The 19,110-nt window shown below is 42.8% G+C and overlaps 1 protein-coding gene across 4 annotated transcripts in view; it reads right to left on the minus strand.

Moving 5' to 3' along the window:
• The window catches only part of BCLAF3 (BCLAF1 and THRAP3 family member 3), a 33,473-nt gene extending 16,282 nt beyond the window's left edge, over window positions 1-17,191 (minus strand). For 3 of the 4 annotated variants that reach the window (XR_008466696.1, XM_054203476.1, XM_054203498.1), the window contains exons 1-8: window positions 17,031-17,191; window positions 8,756-8,829; window positions 6,130-6,708; window positions 5,121-5,786; window positions 2,669-2,847; window positions 1,872-1,986; window positions 1,625-1,688; window positions 670-788 (exon numbers count right to left, since the gene is read on the minus strand). Coding sequence is in view for 3 of the 4 variants with exons in the window: in XM_054203476.1 (XP_054059451.1) it covers window positions 670-788; window positions 1,625-1,688; window positions 1,872-1,986; window positions 2,669-2,847; window positions 5,121-5,786; window positions 6,130-6,708; window positions 8,756-8,796 (1,763 nt within the window). In the remaining variant the exon portion in view is untranslated. Of the gene's footprint in view, window positions 1-669; window positions 789-1,624; window positions 1,689-1,871; window positions 1,987-2,668; window positions 2,848-5,120; window positions 5,787-6,129; window positions 6,709-8,755; window positions 8,830-16,404; window positions 16,634-17,030 lie in introns of those variants that run through there. The other variant, XM_054203485.1, reaches the window with a different exon arrangement.
• Window positions 17,192-19,110: the final 1,919 nt, after the last annotated feature.

The raw sequence follows: 19,110 nt of genomic DNA on the forward strand, positions 1-19,110 counted from the left end.
ACAGTGTAGATACATTTTATTACACTCTGGCAATTCTTCAATCAACAATTCTTCTAACACAAATAAGTCATCTCTCTAATCAGCCAACCTCACAACATAAAAAGTGAAAGAGGATGACTGCGGTCAGCAAACACCTCTGGGGCAAACACCTTTAACAAACCTGTTGGAGGAATTCATAGCAGTAAAGCTATTCCAAAAATCTAGCTTTTCTTCATAAAATTCTCCAAGAATCAGAAAAATTCCAATTCTTTGTTAACATTCCACATGACATTACAAAACAACCAGGGCAACACAGCAATGTATTCATTCTAGAACACCTTTATGAAACTACAGAATACCAAGAGAATGTTGTTATATGGCACATCAAGGAGTTTAAAAATAGTTACGCATCTTTAAATTAATTTCATCCCCTCTTCCTATTCAGCGCTGCAGTTTAAGCTTGCTTTTCATTTTTTTTTCCTCACTGCAGCTTAACCTCTTTCAAGGCAACACTCCATTACAGAGTAGTTTACAATGTATGTCAGTTGAATTTCAGTCCGAGTCAAACTCAAAAGGACAAACTATGGAAAAGAATCACAATACATGTGAACATAACTGTGGAAGAGTCAAAAAATGAACACATGAGAGAACTACAGGCTTGGGCCAGCAAGACTGCTATTTGCTAATTACCTTGGGGTTACACCATCTACATGAAACACTCTCTCATCTTCATTCTTCAGTCTCTCTTTTCTCCTCCTTTCTATGTCATGCCGTAGATCGTTTGGATCTTCTAACACTCTCATAATGTTCTAGTTAAGAGAAAGGGTTAAAGTCAAGTTAGCTAGTAGTAACTAAACTGTCTTTTCAGGGGTTGCCTCCGGCATAGAACCTTGTTAACACAGTTCAGCTATCGGCACATAGGATGGATGCACATCAAACCAAGGATCCGAAGTCCAAAACAGTAATAAAAAGTAGTCTCAAACAATTACCCTTTCTTGCACTATCTGCCTTTTTACAAGTGTCCAAAGAACAGCGAGCACAGGACTGGAATTCTGCACAGAGTTGCCAAGGCAAAAATATTCACGTAAATTCCAGCAAATCTTAAGAAGTTCTACTATTCTTAATTAAGTTTAATCTCCACATAACTGTGCTATAGAAAAAATGGTACCTAAATCACAGTAAGCATAGCTTGAAATGGGAAGACAGGAAGTGTTACGTCCCTGGATGAAAGCATGGGATAAAATAGCATTCTGAGGAATTATGCGGATGTCGGGCCATTCTAGCATTAGGGTAGAAGAAACATTATGGCTTTTTCTAATCTCAGAGGGATAGCAAGAGCCACATGTCAGTTACTAAGCTAGTATTTGCACTATTTGAAAGCAGCTAGTGGTTCAAGCAGCAGGAACAACCACACTACAGCTACTCTGGAGAACACACCTGCATTTTACTCATCAGTGAACACAGCATACTTGCACCATTGCGGTATCTGCAAGCATGCTCAAATGTGCATTTCCTTTAAAATAGTCATAATTACTGATGGTCTTCAAAGCATGAAAAATGGCTTACCAAGAGCAAGGGGAAGATGTTGTTTACATTATATCATTTTAACTTACGGTTTGCCAAAAAAGTTAAGTAATCAAGATACCTGGGGAGATTCAGATGGCACAGTTCGTTTGTTCTGAAGTTCCGCTAGAGACATGTCAATCCTCCTAAAATGTAAAAATATTACATAAAAACAAGTACCATCACTATAAATAGCAAAAGCATTATTGACCAACTGCAGAATTCTTTATGGACTATGGGCAGGTAGTTAGAGTCAGTGAAAAAACACTTTATATTGTGGAAAGTCTACCAGAGATTAAATACCTTAATGCAAAAAGCACATAAGTTACCTGTGAATTTCTGGATCCAGACGTATTTTAACTTCATTCATATTTGCAATTGGTTTATCCTGAATTTTTGAGAACCGTTCATGCAGAGTTATGTCAGAAGATGTGAAGTAATTTGCTGTGAAGAGATATTAAATACAAGAATGTTTATTTGTAGCATTTGAAACGAACAGTGGGAAATTGTATCTTCTAAAAGATTAACCCTTAAGGACACCAAGACAACTTCTGAGATTAAATGTCAAACTATTTCCACTTGCAGTTTACCACTCAGAAATGAAAGATTAGGTAAGCCCAACTTAGACATCCTTCTTATTTAATAAGATTAAGCTCAACAGAACATTAACTATTTGTCAGCTCTATCATGGTAGTAGTCAAATGACTAGAATCTGTAATTTAAGTTCAACACTGAACATGATGCAGCAGTCTAAACACTAATTTGAAAAATTAAAGGAACTATATATAACTAGGAAGTTGTGACTACAGCAAAGCTCCTTTTTTCTTCTCTTGTTCCTGAACAAGTAGATTAGTCTTAAGTACTACCATAAAATTCTTTCGGCTCTAACACTCCACAATGATGCCCCTCTTATGGGCCGAGACCTTCTTAGAATCATTCTCCACCCAAACACTTGAAATCCTCAACCTACATTTTCCTTAAGCCAATATAGAATTAAGCCAAAATATAAATGCAGCCAAAAGCAAACACCTGAGATTTACAAGGACAGCATATCTAATTAATTAGATTTGGTTTTAATAATTATAAATACATAAACACACACATATACCCCAAATATTACAGCCACCTTTCACTTGATGGATAATTGTGATTATTTCCTGAGTAAATTCTCTTGATGGGTCGTTTTCAACATTTTGTGATACAGATTCCATGTGCTCAAACACGGGATGAAAATTTTCATTTTTCCTGCCAACAGCAACCAGATCATGTGACATCTGTCTCTCTGTAGTATGACTAGAAGCAGCCCTAGAATAAAAATTTGCAGATACTCACTTTTAAAATAATTCACTATATGTGAAAAACTTCAAATAAAGTAAAACAAAACAATAAATGGAGAACGTCATTGTAGGAATAAATGTAATGAAACCAAAATCTTATTTTGTTCCTTTTTTTTTAATTAAAAAAACCTCATAAGATCACAAGGAAGAAAAGCTATAATAAAATACAAAGAGCCTATGCTCTCGGGAATCCTTGTTTCAGTGAAGTATGTAATAGAAAACTTGTGAATTTTAAACTTAATTCATCTACATTATCAAATAAAAGAGGCAAATGAAGATCCTGATCTACTACTTCAGTATAATTTTGGAAGGCAACTATGTGTGTGCCTTTGTTTATATGGAGCTACCAGACAATTTTCAAGAACAGTTCAGATATGTAAAAATCTCACAGCGTCTTTGGAAACTGAATTATCACTTGAGCCTAGTGAAACAGCTTTACAGTGGCAGTGTGTGAACTTAAGAATGTGTTTAGCATCTTTCTGTCAAATTTTACTCATTCTAAGTAAGTTTACACTCCAAATGGTTGCATGCTTAAGAGTTATTTTGACAAGGAAGATAACACTTTAAAAATCCTGCTGTTCATGTTGCAAGGAAAATGCTTGTCATTTGGAAAGATAAAATGAGGACTCAAACAGCCCATGTAAAAACTCTATTTACTGTGCATTCTGCAAAGTGATTATGTGCCGGCCCATGCTGTATTTGAAGCATGCAAGACTAGAGTTTCATACAAAAACTGTATCAGAAATATCCTCTAGCAGGTGCCAGAAGTTACCTATTTGCCCCCAGTAAATTGGAAATAAATGCATGCAAGAGGGAATCCGAACAATCTCAATTGTAGACTATTTGAATTATCTTCCCACTCCTCAGGTTTATAAAGAAAATATTCTTCTCAGCTGAATCATTTCAAGTCAGGTGTTTGTTAAATGCCTAAAGTAGGTAGCATGAATATTCCCAATCATCAGCTTCTGCAAAATTAGTTTGTTCTCCCCGAAAAAAAATAAAATATTTAGCACTTTGGGATGCAGAAGCAAGCCTTCCACACATTAAATTAGCTGTAATCAATGTAGTAGTTTCTTCAGTCCGCAAATAATTACCATGTCCATCGCGCATGACTTTCAAAAATAGCAGCAAGAGGCTACCAGATACAGGAATCATTCTGTGGGCTTTCAACAAAACCCAACACTACTGAAGTTATTTTCCCTACATTATCATTCAGGAAGTTAAATGCTTGTCCTAGCGTGGGGCGGGGGGCATTACTCCGCTTCCCTTTCTTCAGTCTTTAATATTAGCCCCTTAGGTGCAGACAGTAACTTGTCTTTGTAACTCTCCACGGTATTACACGTTTCTGAAATATTGTAAAGGGAAAAAAATATATAGATGTTTTATTTATTTGGGACAAGAGGCAAAATACCTTTAAAATGAAGGCTGATCATTTTGGAAGGGAAGGTAATTGCTTCCAAAAAGGATTACTGCCATTATATGACATTCTTGCCTGCAACAGCAAGGCAACATACCAGAAAAACCTGCAAAAAACCACACAAACCAAGCTGCTTACTCTCTACCATGTATCCATCATCTAGATTTTCATAATATTATCATTTTTTTTCCAATTCAGCCGGCACTGAGAATGCTAAAGGCAAGCAGAAGTATTACACAGAAGATAGACAGAAGCAGACTCTACTGCTTTTCAGTTCTGATGCCTCAACAGATTGCCACTTCATTTGTTACAACAATAAATAACATAACCCAGGGATCTCTAATTTTTCAACAGCTTTACTGAACTTGAGATCTGGAACATCTGAATGCGTGCCTGAGATTTAAGTAATTTAAAGGTTACCTGGTTTTTAGAAAAACTGAGGGATGACTCAGTCAAAAAAATGCCATCATATTCCAAAAGAAAGCACAGGACTAGGCTTTTCTGGTTTTGTTTTTAACTAAAAGTAACACATGTACTTATCATAAACAACTTTTAACTACAGGTTTGTGTCAGGCGTATTTGCTCTTTCCACTTCCTACTATATCTGCATGAAATGAAGTAGGGAGTTTTTTTGGTTTGTTTTTTAATAGAGGTAGGCTGCGAGTTTCCAGTCTGGGCAAGTTAACTTTTGAAGTGAAATAAAAATAAAAAGGTACAACCTTAGTTTGTCCTGGTTACCTCTTAAAGAAACTGTGCTTTCCTCCAATATTCATAAACTGTAAAGAGAAAGGAAGGAAGAAGAAGAGGTGAGAGGAAACCAATACCTGTACTTGGTCACCATTTTCTTCATATCCACTTTGATTGTGAGATGTTCCCTCCTACAGTTGACATCTGACATTTTCACATCTGAAACAGTATGATTTGACTCATGCTGGCTATCGGAGGAATCTACTTTTTTCCTGAATTCCCCTTCTTTCCTTACTCTTTCCTTCGGTTTGTTTTTAAAAGATCTCAGATCAACATCCGTTTTGGAAGAGTTAACGCAAGCATCACAGCCTTTCTTTGAACTATATTTAACAGGTACTTCGATGTGCCCTTCTTCAGTCCGTCTCGCTCTTCCACCGCTAAAGTAATCTAACTCTTTACTATTCCGGGCACCCTTAGAAGAACCATATTTCTGGTCTTCCTGCTTCACATACTTCTGAGCTCTATCGTCTGAAAAAGGCTTTTCCCCATCCAGATGCCTGCGCCGTTTGTGACTGTACTCATAGGCTATCTTTGTGACAGAACCCTCCGAGTACTCCCTTTCAGCCGACCGGTGGGACTGGGCACCCAGATTTCTTTGCTCCTCCTTTTCTTGGTAGGGTGGAAAAGAACGTTCTTGCTTCCACTTGGAATTTCTTGCTACTTCTCCACCGTCATACCTCTCCATTTCTTTAGCCCTTTTAGACGTGTGCCCATATTCTCTGTAATCGTGATCTTCAGGATACCTGTGTTGACATAAAGCAATTTACACTTGCACTAGAGAAGAAAGCGAGAACTTATATGTGCAGAATGTTGGACAGCAGAATGCGTGGCAAGTTAACCCATAATCCCTCACGCCAAGGTACAGATGTGCAGGGGCTCTTAAGAGGGAAATATTATCCTTTCATACTCTAGCCATCAATACGATTTACTTAAAAGACAAATACTTCACTACTACCAGTCGCCCATAATTAAACTACAAAGTGGCCAACGTGTTTCAAGGTGGATATCTTCAACTATAATGAAAACAGACTTTCACTTGAGGCTTTACACCACAATACCCAGGTTTTAATTATTTTATTCCTATACCTCTTCTGTAAAGAGCTCCTTGCCGTAAATTCATCAGAAACTCTTCTGGGTGACTGACCATACTTCTCTTCATGTAACCTCTGGTGCCTCAAGTCATCTTCATGCCATTTTCTTTCAAGTTTACATGAAGCCCCTAACGGTCTATGAAAAGGTTTCATTCCTTTTTCATTTCCAGTGACTTTGTAGTGTTCAAACGTGTATCTTTCTTCCATTTTGTGTTGGTAAAATGGTCGATCGTGCTCTTTATATGGTATTTCCAAGTATTTTGGTGGTAACTGGCATCTCCTATTGCTTTCAGTTCTTTCAGATGAATGTGTTCTGTAGGGCTTATGACTGTAAGTATCTTCCATAGGAATTCTTTTCAGGTTTGGTGAAGGTGATCTGCGTTCATATATTCTCTGGTGGTTATTTCTATGAGGTGCAAACCTGGAATTGCTTTGTCCATATTTTTCATCTTCTATTCTCCAAGGCATTGGTTTCTTTGGGTCCTTACGAAAGCTTTTATATTCACAGTCATAATTAATATGAGCATGCCTTTGCCTATGGTGCTCTGGACTCCTAAATGCTGGAGATAAGGACCTAAGGCAGAAAACAAAATCCACTTTGAGTAGTCCCATAAAATTGAATCAACCTCTTAATGAGAACATCTATCTCCTAAGGAAGTACAGCTTAATACACAATTTCAATCAACTGGTAAAAAAATTTAAAACAGGCCAAAATATTAAAACGTGTCATGTGCCTGTCTAGAGTACCAAGCTCACTTTCACTCTGTTGAAGGTTTTCATAGTAGAAATACTCACTCAAAATACTAGTCAGTCAATCATTTTTCTCTCTTTGCATTTTTTTCACTTAAAACTAAAAATAATTTCATATATATGAAGTTTCCACTACATTGAAAACAACTGTTAGACACATATTCACACTTCTCAAACGTTCCCTATCTTTTTCAGGGCCAAGAGAAAAAAAGCCGAAAGAAAAAAAACACATAAAGAAATACAAAAAAAAGAAAAATACCCCAACCTTTCAGGTTTGCTTTGCATGCTGTAACAACCCCAAAATCTGACTGAAAACATTCTAAAATATCCTATTTAAAATGTCACACAGGTAAGCTTTTTCCTGCAGAGAAGACCGAGTTTGAGAAAGATGTTTTCGTCCTCTTGTGTAATCATGTGTACATGTACATACATGTATACCTATGCACTTCCACACTTACTGCAGCTTTTGCTATTAAAGATTCAAGCTAAGATCCACTCAATTGCATCACTCAGCTTTGCATTTTCACCTACAGTTACAAAAATGAAAGCAACCTGTCAAGCGTTTTAGCCAAAATCTCCTTAAATAAAAAAAGCACAAGCCACTAGCATGAGTCAGAAAGTAATCTCAGACACAACAGTTCTGCTTGTATTCAAGTATTTGCTGGACACCCTTGATACACTCTTTAATAAAACCATTGAAAAATATAAGTTGAAAAAATGCAAGGAAACCACCTCCTCCGTACACATATTGCAGATGTACAATTTAGCATAACTATTTGCTCCCTTTCTGCAAATGAGCTCAAACTGAGAACCACAGATCTTCATAAAACTGTAGTGGCTAACGTCCAATAGCACCCATCCTGCTGCTGCCAGCCCGTGTTGTTCTAATTAAGGCTTGCATTTTAACAAGAGCTAGGGCATTTCTCCCTGTCTTCACTCAAAGGACATATTCACCATTATCGATCTGGTATGGAAGCAAATAGGATTTCTCTTTTTAAAAACAAACAAAACCACATTTTTCTGCGTTACCCAACAAACTCCCTTGGTCTTGGTCATCACAACTGAATTAGTCTGTTTAGAAAAGCAACCCAAAACCAGCAAAAAAGTAGTTTCATATTACATACTAATAGCTCTTGAAAGCTTAAAATTGTGTTCCAGCCTGCTAGCTTTAACACCTCAAATTTGCACTGCAAGTCCTAAAAATTAGGCAGGTAACTAATGGCACGAAGTAACCTGGATGTTATTGTGGTGATGTACATCAATGACACATGCTACTAGGCTAGCATCCAAAGAGAAAGGCACCGACTCACGTGTTTTCACTTCGCTTTATACTGCAAGGCATATCTAACTGTGCTAAAGATCAATGTGCAGGTCAGCCCCAAAGGCTCAGAAAGCCTAAGGCGTTTGAACTAAGAAGGCTTCTTTGTGGGTTTTTTTTTTTTTTTCTGTGGGTGTTTTCTTAAAAAAAGTCAGCCAGGTCCTTCCTGTCTACCAAGAGGCAAAACAGGAATGAGCTACAGACATGAAGTGCAGCAGGTGGTGTTTGAGTAAAATTAACCTTAACTAGTTTGGCTAGGTTTTGTTCTTAAGGTAGTTCCAAGTCCGAAAACATGCAAGCTGAACAAAGTTCTTGGCAGACAGCAAAGCCTTAACACCTCCATCTTAAAAAAAAAAATTCATAATAATAAAATTGTGAGTTGGGAAACAAAATTCAGAAGCCTTTCAGTTTGGAAAGCAAATTATAATTTCTAGAATACACTTAACAAATTGCAACTCTCGATGCAATTTTCCTTCTTTTATGCAAGTTTTAAGTCCTAGTTATAAATCCTTATATAGACCAACATTTCAGAACACAAGTTATAAATATTTACCTTGGTTTCCATCGTGGTGATCTTGATCTAGATCTTGTCATCTTCTCTCACGTGTTTATGTGAGTTTCTTGAAGCTGTAAAAATGATACAATTTACTACTCTGATAACAGAATTGCACTACATATTACAACAGGGACAGTTGTTTTTGATGCTTCAAGGTTGGGGTGAGGGATATTTTAGGATGTTTTGCTTTTACCTCCAATTCCCATTTTAAGGCAAGTAACATTTTTACTAATTGTTGACCTTAGAACACAGCTTATTTTCTTTATAAAGGTTTAAATATTTGACACCATTGCTCCCTTTTTCTCTCCATTTTGTAATGCTGTCTATTCACTCTGTTTTTAAATGTTAATAATCTCACAAGCAAGCTGCAGCAATTGAAAAAGTGCTGTAATTGTTAGCATGCATTAAATGCTATAGATGGTAGAGGGAGGAGATACACTCAGCTTTAAAACCAAGTTTACACAGAAAAATATTTTTGCATCGAGTTACATTCTGGACTTCATATATACTCAGCTTCAAATTTGTAATATACACAGATATTTTCACATGGTCACAGACCTCCTGTAAGCTTTAACTGCTCCATCAATTTGCAACTACTGTATCATCACACACTTCATCCAAAAAACCACCCATGTACTTTTTGTTTTTATACTTAACTTGTTGACAACCTACTACCTAGACACACATTTAAGTATACAGTGGATGCACTATGACAGAAACAACTGCTCCTGAACCCCAGAAGTAGCTCTGGGCATCTCTTCTCATAAAAGCTACGGAAGAATGAGAAAAATACCAGTGCAATCTACTCTTCTTTGCAAAACACTACTAGAAACTTAGAAAACAAGTGATGAAAGGATATACAAACTCACCAGTAATGTAACTGGTGAACAGGAATGGAACCGATTATTCATTATGTAGCAGACACAAAGATTAAAGCAGAGTGAAATTATCAGGGAACTGGTTAAAAGTTGGAATTTGGACCACATGCTCATGTCTACAGCTCCTAATTACAACATGATGCTGTAAAGGCCAGAAATATAAATAGATACAAAAACAGATCCATCAACAGCTCTGAAAGTAATGAACAACCAGTCACTTGAAACTGGAAGAATACACCCAGGTCAACGTCACTCTACACATGCTGTGGTATTTTTTTGTATGTATTTGCTCACAGACACTCATGGAGAAAGAAAATGAGTCTGGACTGGTCAAGTATGGCCTTTGTGACACTCCCAGTACCCAAATCATTTCTTTAACAGAATCTTTTACTTGACCAACTAAAATTGAAAGGGGAGAAAAAAACCAGCAAGCTTTAAGGCACAGAAGAAACCTGGAGAAGTCGGTGTGCACCCACACACCTGATCCATTGCCTCGCCCACACATCACCATCGTTGTTCCCCCACCATTGTTCAAATAAAGTACTACCCCTTGTTCTATCTGATATTTTTGTACAATTAGCTCATGGCTAAAACAGCAGTATCTGAGGGGAGAGCATACAGCATGCTTCTGATGTCTACCACCACAGGTGGATGTTAGACAAGTCATCCAGTACATTTCAGAGTGATTCTGGAAATGTTCAGTTCCTGCTCTTTAAGTTGCACCATAAGCTAACCAGACAATTATTTGCAAGACAGAGCAACAGCATCATTCTGGAGAAAACTCCCTTGAATTCATTTTTTTAAAGTCTCAAAAGTCTCCTGTTTACTATAAGACTATTTACCCTGCCATGAATCTTTCCATGAGACAAGGCATGAAGTTGTAAGAAGTGTTGCAAAGGATAGTGAAGGAAAAAAACAAACCAAAGTACCCCAAAGACAGCATATAATATTTGTTCCCTGAACTTTCAAATATGAAGTTAGGATTGCCTCTTAAATCCTAAAGGCATATATCTGAGGACTGCATGGCATGAATTAACTTCAGGCCCTTTGCTTACTCTAAGATCATACTAGCCAAAATTAAATGTGATGCTCCAATGACAATACTCATACTATTTTTCAAAGAAAAGCACTATTATCACCAAAATATTTTCCTATTTCTCACCCATGAAAACACACCTTACCAAACTGAACAGTACTTCAGAAACAAAAAATCACACCCCCCCAGCCAACACATTTCAAAGAGAGGTGCATGTACCCCAGGCTTCACTACTACCCTCTCTTCTTGTAAACTTTAAAAAGTGTCAGTGTTTTACAGGCCATTCAAATCCATTCTTAATCTTCCCTTCAGTTCTGAACTTTATCCTTCATTTTCAAGTGAGTATGTAAGCACCAAAAAGACAAAAGTACCATTAAACCTCACCCAACCATCGTACAGAACCTGATCTGCCAGGATCTCTCATCGCAGACTGATCAAGCTAGAAACTGAACATACAAAATGAAAGATTCCTTATTCTTTCGAGACTGGCTAAACAATCATTACTAAAAGCATGAGAAAGACTGTGACAGCATGTTCTAGATCTTGCCTTAGGATAAAGAGACTACTGTAATTTCCAATGAAGACACTCCTTTTGTTTAGTGGAAAAAAAGCGTTCATTTGTTTCAATGCGCTGCCTAAAAAGTGACCCACGCAATATGGTTTCCCCACAAGCGAGATTCAAGATGCAATACGCAGCATACGAAGAAGGCAGCAGACACTCGACCCCAATCAAGACTCCCAAGTGTAACACCAGAATCACAAATTAATCTACACAGAATTTGTAAGCACGTTGCTAAATTCAAGTTTAAAATCATCTCACCTAGACCAGCAATACGGTTCCACACCAAAAGCAAGCTTTTTGTAGGATGGTCCCAGGTAGCAAGCCTGCGTCTAGCAGAATTACTTAAAGCAAGTGAAGGCCCTATGGCTCCCAAGTCAGCCACCCAGGTGCTTCTGAAAGGCCAGGTCATGTTGGAGCAGAGGCCCCAGGACCTGCTATGCTCTGGGTTCTGAATTTCACCATGTCCTCCTGCTGTACTTTATGGGATGCTGTCACTATGAAAACATAAAGAACTACTTTTTTTAACCAGGAAGCAGTATTATTAGGCTCATAGTGCTCCTTGTGTTCGTTGTGTTACAACAATAAGTGGCTCACTGGAGGAGTTATAAGTAACTGTGCTTAGATAGGTTTTAAATATTAATGGAAACCCCACCTTTTTTCTTTTCCTTGACTTTTGGAATTAGAATCAGACAACTTGCCTCTCAGAGGAAATGGCCTCAAGCCTGCTGCCAGCTCTCCTTTGATTCTGCCCTCGAGAGATCAGTGCTTTGGCAAGTACAAAATTCTTGTGGTATCTATCTACTACAAACCTGAAAGGAGTATCTTGAGAGAATTAACTTGAAAATGACCAGAAATCACATGGGATGTGCCACATTCTTTCAGAAAGGCTATAATTTTTTTAACAGCTTGCTCTCCTGAACAGAATTATCTTCAGTCTCCTTGATTTTTCTCCAGCATGAAACACAAGAAATCACAAATGACTGCAGCGGTCCAGCTGAATGGAGGGGAACTAGAGCTCCTCCTAATGCAAAGAGCCTCACACCAGCAAGCCCCAAACAGCTAAAACCTTGCAGATAGTGCACGGACTGAGTAGAAGTAGTTAACTCTCCCGTAAACAGACCATAAATACGTGGACTGCTTTACATGCCTTTTGAGTGCCTTTCATCATCTACAACAGGTCACGGAAGAAACCCTCTGCAGGACACGCAAAGGGCAGGTCAACAGCAGTAGCGCTCACCATCAAGAAGCTGCTCTTCAACTGACATTTCACCTGCAGTGAAGGGAGATGTCACTCCTCACCCCTTTCTAAGGGACTGCCCGACTGCCATCGCCACTGCCTCTCAAATCTTTTAGGGAAGGAAAGGATAAGCAAGTCTTTCACAGGTTGGGTCACACAGCAGACAGGAAGACAGACACTGACCCTTGCTGCAAAAACTACCCAGCTCACTATTCTCTCGCTCTGCCCAAAAAGATAAGGAGTAGAGGCAAGCTTTTCATTGACTGTCTTCTAGGCAGGGGATCAATTGGAAGCAGCAAGGGACATGCCAAAGCATGTATTGCTGCAGTGTCTGTCAAGAAAGAAACCAGGAGAGTTTCGAGACCAGAGAGTCTCAACACCAAGACAGCCAAGTATTTGACAGAAATACAATCAAATTAAAAGCTCAACTGCAATCCAGACTTAGGCAGGGAAAGAAAAAAAGAAAAAAAAAAAAGGAAAGATCTTGAAGCCCACAATACAGAGAGCCATTTACCCTATCCTTAAGTGAAAAGTATAGAACTGGCAACTGTTCTAGTAGCTAAATTAAAACAGCCGATTCAAAGGCTGTCCCGTGCAACTCCCACCACAGCCACTGTCCAAGCAGGACACAAGCCTGGCATGTTCTTGCCCACTCAGCTTCCAAGCAAATCTTATCACCTCCAACAGCAAATGCCCAGGAAAGAGCATAAGAACAGAGAAACATCTCCCAGTACACCAGCCTCAACGTTTCTGAGCCTGCAACAGGACTTCACATCTCCTTTAGCCAATGTTTCCCAGACTGACTTGGGTACAATCACCACAGGCAGAGGCTACCAGTGCTGTGCTAGGCCATGCATACACCCATTTCTCCCCAATTTTTCTACCAAGCATCTTCAACGACAAACCACAGCTCCCAGCTGACACCTTCATCCACCAACCCCAGTCCTGCAGGGGCTGGAGGAAGGATGTCACAAAGTGTGCAGCACAACCCTGCCACATGCTCCAGCATTGCTGCCCCAGCACCAGAGAGGTGCCTGGAGCTGAGTTACAACTCTGCCAGCCCAGGGAGGTGACACCCAACTCAAGGCACATCGCCTCAGGGCGGGACATATGTGACAGGTTTGAAAACTATGAGCTGGAACAGCTGTTTAAGTCAAGGACACACACCCCAGCTGAGGCAACTGAAACTCAGCTGAGGAATTTCTAAACCATTCTCTCTCTTTTAGACAACACTGCAGGTAACAGATCAATGCAAACAACCGAGATCCAAATTTCCATCCTCAGTTTCCTCACAGCTCTCCAATATTCAATGAGCGCTTGTTTTGTTTACAGATCCCTTCTCCTGGGCTTTTGTCACTCCCACAGCACCTTCCGGATCTTCAAGGTTATGCTTCGAATCTCCAAAATATTTTGTAGCGGGTCTGGTGCCACCACCCCCAGGTCACTGCAGCCTCAGAGGCTGAATCCACCACCCCACCACCACCAGGGAGGTGACAGGGCTATTCTTTCCACCCCCCTCCATTTTCCCTTTTTCTTGCCATGCTGTATTTACCAAGTTTCCTCATCAGGTCCACAGCATCTCCCCAGGCAGCTGTGGCAGCAGGACTAGGAACCTTGGGCAGTGATGGCAGAAGGCAGCACCATGAGCCCACTCTCCTGACGAATGTGCCACGATCCAAGGAGCGTGGTGAGCTCCAACACTCCTGTTCGTCTGCCAAGAGACAGGGTCTCCCCAGCACCAGAAGCTCCCCTCTGGCCTCCTGAAACCGCAGCCACTTGTGGCTTTAGAGAATTTTTTGTCCTCCTCCTCAGCTTTATCCTTTTTTTTTGGCACAAGTTGGGGAAGGCAGGCTTTACACGGGTTGTATCCCAAATACCAAGGATCTGTTAACAGACAACCAGGCCTCATGCTAGCGAGGTAACCATCCCACACAGGGGCAGCATGTGAGCATCACTCTCCTCTGCTTGCTATACAGAATAGATAGATATAAAAATGATTTTTCCCCCTTCAACTCACAGTAGGATGAAGACCTACTACAGAAAGTACAGGCCTAGCTAGAATATACAATATTTCCTAAATTAACCACGAAACAAATTTTAAGCAATTCCTAGGGATACATAGAAAGTATTCCCCTGACCCTGTGTATTTGAGCAAAAGAATAAAAATAACTGAGTAGATCTACTGAGCGTGTAACTTAAGCTCAGTGTGCTCTCATTTAAAACCAACCCATATAATGACACTAATTAGCAGGCGATGCCTCACCTTTGCAGAAAAACAGATTACAATGCCAACTTGGAAAGAACGAGCGGCATAAATCTGTATCACATAATAAACTAGGTATTTCACTCTCAAAAAAAATTTTTTTTTTTAACACCAAGAAAGCACAACCCATAAACATACTGGTAAGCCATTTCTATAATGCACTGAATTAGAGGCCTTTAACACCCGCCTATTACAGAGCCTTAAATGTCACAGCACCATCCCCAGCCGCTTCTGCCTACTGGTTTCTACAGGAACACCAGAAGCATGTGAAATCTGCTCCTGTCATAGTCCCAGAGACAAACCACAACTTACTGCCTACAGAAAGCTCTCCAACATGTACAAACCATAATGGAGACCTTTGTTTTTTAACCGAAAGTCACAAAACCACCATAAAACCGAAAGAAAACCCTTATTTGTTCAGAATTGCCAATGCCATGCAGCAGCGCTGCCAGGAGGCCGGGAAGTCCAGGCTGCCTTCCCCAGCCACACTGGAGAAATGAGCCCTTGCTGGAAGGCTCCCAGCACATTTCCTGCCTTCCCCACAGACAGCGAGCGCCTGCTGCCACACAAGAAGGAGAGCAAACCTAACTGCATGCAAACACACCGCTCGCCAGCTTGCTGCGACACCAATCCAGCCTACGTTACCTCCTGACAGGTGAACACCCACAAGGCAAGACTGCACCGAAATCAAGCCCATCTCATCACAGCGCAGGCAGAAGGAGAATTGGTTTGATCACTCTTACAAAAGCGGTGTGGCAGAAATACCAGTTATTTTGCTGAAGGCAGATGTGGAGGAGTGCATGGACAGTCATTAAGACAGACAGCTGTTTATCAGTATAACAGGGTGTGCCTCTAAAGGAAGTTAATTAATTTTAGCTCACCTCATCAACACCAATATTTAAAAAAAAAAAATTACCAGAAAAATCCTCATAGCTTCTGATTAGTCCTTCAGAATGGAAAGATGAAAACAAGGGGAAAGACTTAGTCATCCATGTTCTCTGCCCCTCTCTGCCCAGCCCTGTGTCTCACAGCCTGCCACAACGCGGCTTCCGTCACCAGAGATCCTTCCATGCCTTTTACATATTTCTTCCCCTCCCTTCCTGGCATCCTCTTTCCATGCTCTTCCTCCAGCAATCCACACCCAGCAAAACTTTCACAGAAGATTCACTTTTCCTTGAGGCCCACAAACACACAAGGTAAGCAGGTAATTAAAATCTCCCAGCAATTTGAGTAGCCTTTGTTTTAAACCCTTGTAATTCAGGAACCTAAACTATATTTACAAGTGACTTGGGGCATTTAAGAATTGCGAGAAAAATTAGGTGTTGCTGTTCTGGATGGAGTTGAGCCAAGTGAGGCGACTGCTGTCATTGATTCCTCCCAAGACATTACTGCCCCCTCAGATGCATATGAATTGTGCACAATAAACTAAACCAACCAAAGAAGTATCAGAAAACACAGACTGGGTCAAATCGGCACCAATTCATCTTGCTTTGGTTTGACTCAACCCTGAAAATGTATTAAGCTAAACCAAAGACACACTGGAACGAGCATATGACTGCTATACAAAGCCTGCACTGCTTTATTATAAACACACTAACTGGTATAAACCTGTGTGGAGCCACATATAAATTATCAGGAACAGGGACTGCTGCTATTTATGCCTTGCTCACCTCTGAGGAAAACGCTGTCCTTACAGCGGCGACCTCAGCTCAGCTCCGCCGTGCTCTGCCCAGCGGCTTCACGGCAACACGGGTTTTCTGGAACCCTCAGGACGCGGGGGCAGCCCCACGGCACCTCTCGTCGCCCCTGCCCCGACCTTCGCTCCCGGCCCTGCCAAACCTCGCCGAGGGCGTGAGCTACATGCCTCGAACCGCAAAACACGCACACATACCCAGGCGGGGAGAGGCGGGTGCCGGACGCCGCTGCTCCGGGCTACCCAGGCAACAGCAGATCCAAGGTGGATCCAGCGGAATCCCCCCAGACCTCCTGTCCCCGACCAGCACCTCCCGGGTCAGTGCGAGGAACGGAAGCGGCGCCCCCCTCCACCGCCTCCCGCGGTGGGCGCAGCGCGGGGTGGGAGGTGGTGGAGCCCCCGGGGCCCAGCCCGGCCCGCTCTCCCCCGCCCGCCGGGGCGGGGGATAGGCCCGGTCAGGGACAATGACCGCCGCCCCCAGCTCCCGACTCCGGCTACCCTGCCCGCGGCACCGGCCAGGCCCCCGCCCCGCTGTCCCCGCTCACACCGGGCCCGACCAGGCCCCGCCGAGGCCGTGGGGCCGCCGCCGTCCCCCACACTCACCGCCAGCGGGGCCGCTTCCGCTGCCGTCGCCTCCCGCCGCTCGCTGCGGCTGCGGCTGCCGCCCGCTCCGCCCCGAGCAGGTGCCCGGCGAGGAGGCGGGGCAGGTCCCGGCGGGCCGCACCGACCACTGCTGCTCCCCACGGGCGCGGCGGAGAGAAAGGGCGGGCAGAGGGCGGGCGCCCCGGAAGAGGAGGGGCGGGCGGGGCCGGGCGGCGGCGGCGGCGGCGGCACCTCCCTCTCCCCTAGCGGCGGCTCCGTGGCTTCCCGCCCCCCAGGAGCGGTCTCTCCCGTCCGGGCTGGGCGCTCTTGGGGGGAGGCACCGGGCAGCTCCGCGCCGGCCACTCGTTGCCGGTGGCGGCAGCGCAGAAGGGACGGGGTGCCCCGGCCCCTGGGGGCGTTGAGAGCTCTGAGGAGCCCCTCAGCCCCGTGAAGAGCCGACCCCACCCTCTACGCGTCCCACCCGCGCCCGGGGGAGCGGCTGCCGGAGCGGGGCAGGGCCGGAGCGGCGGGGGTTTGCTGAGGAGGGAGCGTGGCCGCGGTCCCGGCGGTCTGGGGCGGGAGCGGCTGGGCCAGGCGTCTCCCCGAGGCCTTAAGGGTCCGGCCCGGCAGCGAAGCCCCCTGCGGTGCGGGCGGACAGGCCGCACAGCCGCCCGGGTGCGGCCTGCCGGTGAGGCGGCCACGGCTTACCTGTGAGGGGACGATGCTGCCGGGCCCGAGGCGCCTCTAGCAGGGCTCGGGTGGGGTTTTTTCCGAGGCTCTTTTCAAATTCCTGGAGTGGCCGTCCCAGTACTTCTTGCAGCGCTGCCCTTCCCCGGGAGACGGGATCGATCCCAGGGATCTGAAGGCTCCTCTCCAGGCGCTGGCTGTCAGTCATGGTACCCAGCAGGACAAACAGGTTTGGCGTTTGAGTGAGGGAGATTTCTCTTCAGCAGCAGGAGCACCCGCCGACACATACCGAAGCCCTTCCGAAATGGGAGTATCCTTATATGGTAGAAAACCACTGAGAAATAGATTTAAGGATCACGCAAAACCATACGCAAGAGGAGACACTTGCACTACCTAGGTTACATTAGGCATCTGAGGCAGTTGGTGAAGGATGGTGAATACTAGTTCGGTGTGTTGTCAGATCAACTCATAAATATAAATTCGATTCTGATCAGGTGCAAGCACACGCTTTTGTTTTAGCCCAAGCACACAATTGATGTTGGTTTTGTATTTTTGCAGCAGCTGCGAGAAGATGGGCGATACCTGATATGGTATCGTTACAGCGGCACAGGCAGATGATATCTGATCTGGTATAAAGCTTGCCAAAACCAAGTTAGCCTGTCAACATTTTTTTTTTAAACAAGTTAATTTAAGCCCCAAAAAGAGCCAGAGTCAGCACTCTGTGATACACAGACTTGACATTTCTGACCCAGCTCAGAGCCATAGTGCTGCATTTCCTGTATCATCAAACCATGGCCTAACAGGGTGAAGTTAGATGTTTGTAGTCACTGGATAAAGACTGGAGAGGAAAAGTTACCTACTGTTGGTGCCTTAATTAGATGTACTTCAGAGAAGTGGTCTCAGTTTCCTTATGCCCCCGGTACCAGCGTGGGCTGCTGACTTTGGCCATCCTTTGAACTTTTAGCTGCTGACATCTTGCTCTCTGTGTATAGGACTGCTTTCTTAGCAGAGCGTTATCTTCCAATATCCATCTTCTCAACCTTAGCAGCGTTGCTGTAGGTGGAACCGAGGAATCCCTCTTCACAGCTATAAATCTGGTTGTTGTCTTTGAGTGTCCGCAGGATGCTGCTCTTAGCCCTTTTTAGACTAGCTCAAACACAAGGAGGAAACTTGCACGATTCCCATACAAAATCATTTCGTGCATCTTCACAAAAACACTGGAACGTTTTCATAAGAGAAGCATATAGAAGTGTAAGATTATCTTTAAATTCAGTACTAGTGACTTCCCAATTAAAAGGGACTGCAAAGGATTTACTGAACCATATGGCATAGAAATGCAGTGGCAAGCTGCACTAAACAATGCTTGCTTCCTCTTCGCCATGTTGATATTTTCATTAACAGGAGCTTGGGATGA

The sequence above is a fragment of the Rissa tridactyla genome, chromosome 1, assembly GCF_028500815.1.
Source record: "Rissa tridactyla isolate bRisTri1 chromosome 1, bRisTri1.patW.cur.20221130, whole genome shotgun sequence".
Lineage (NCBI taxonomy): Eukaryota > Metazoa > Chordata > Aves > Charadriiformes > Laridae > Rissa > Rissa tridactyla.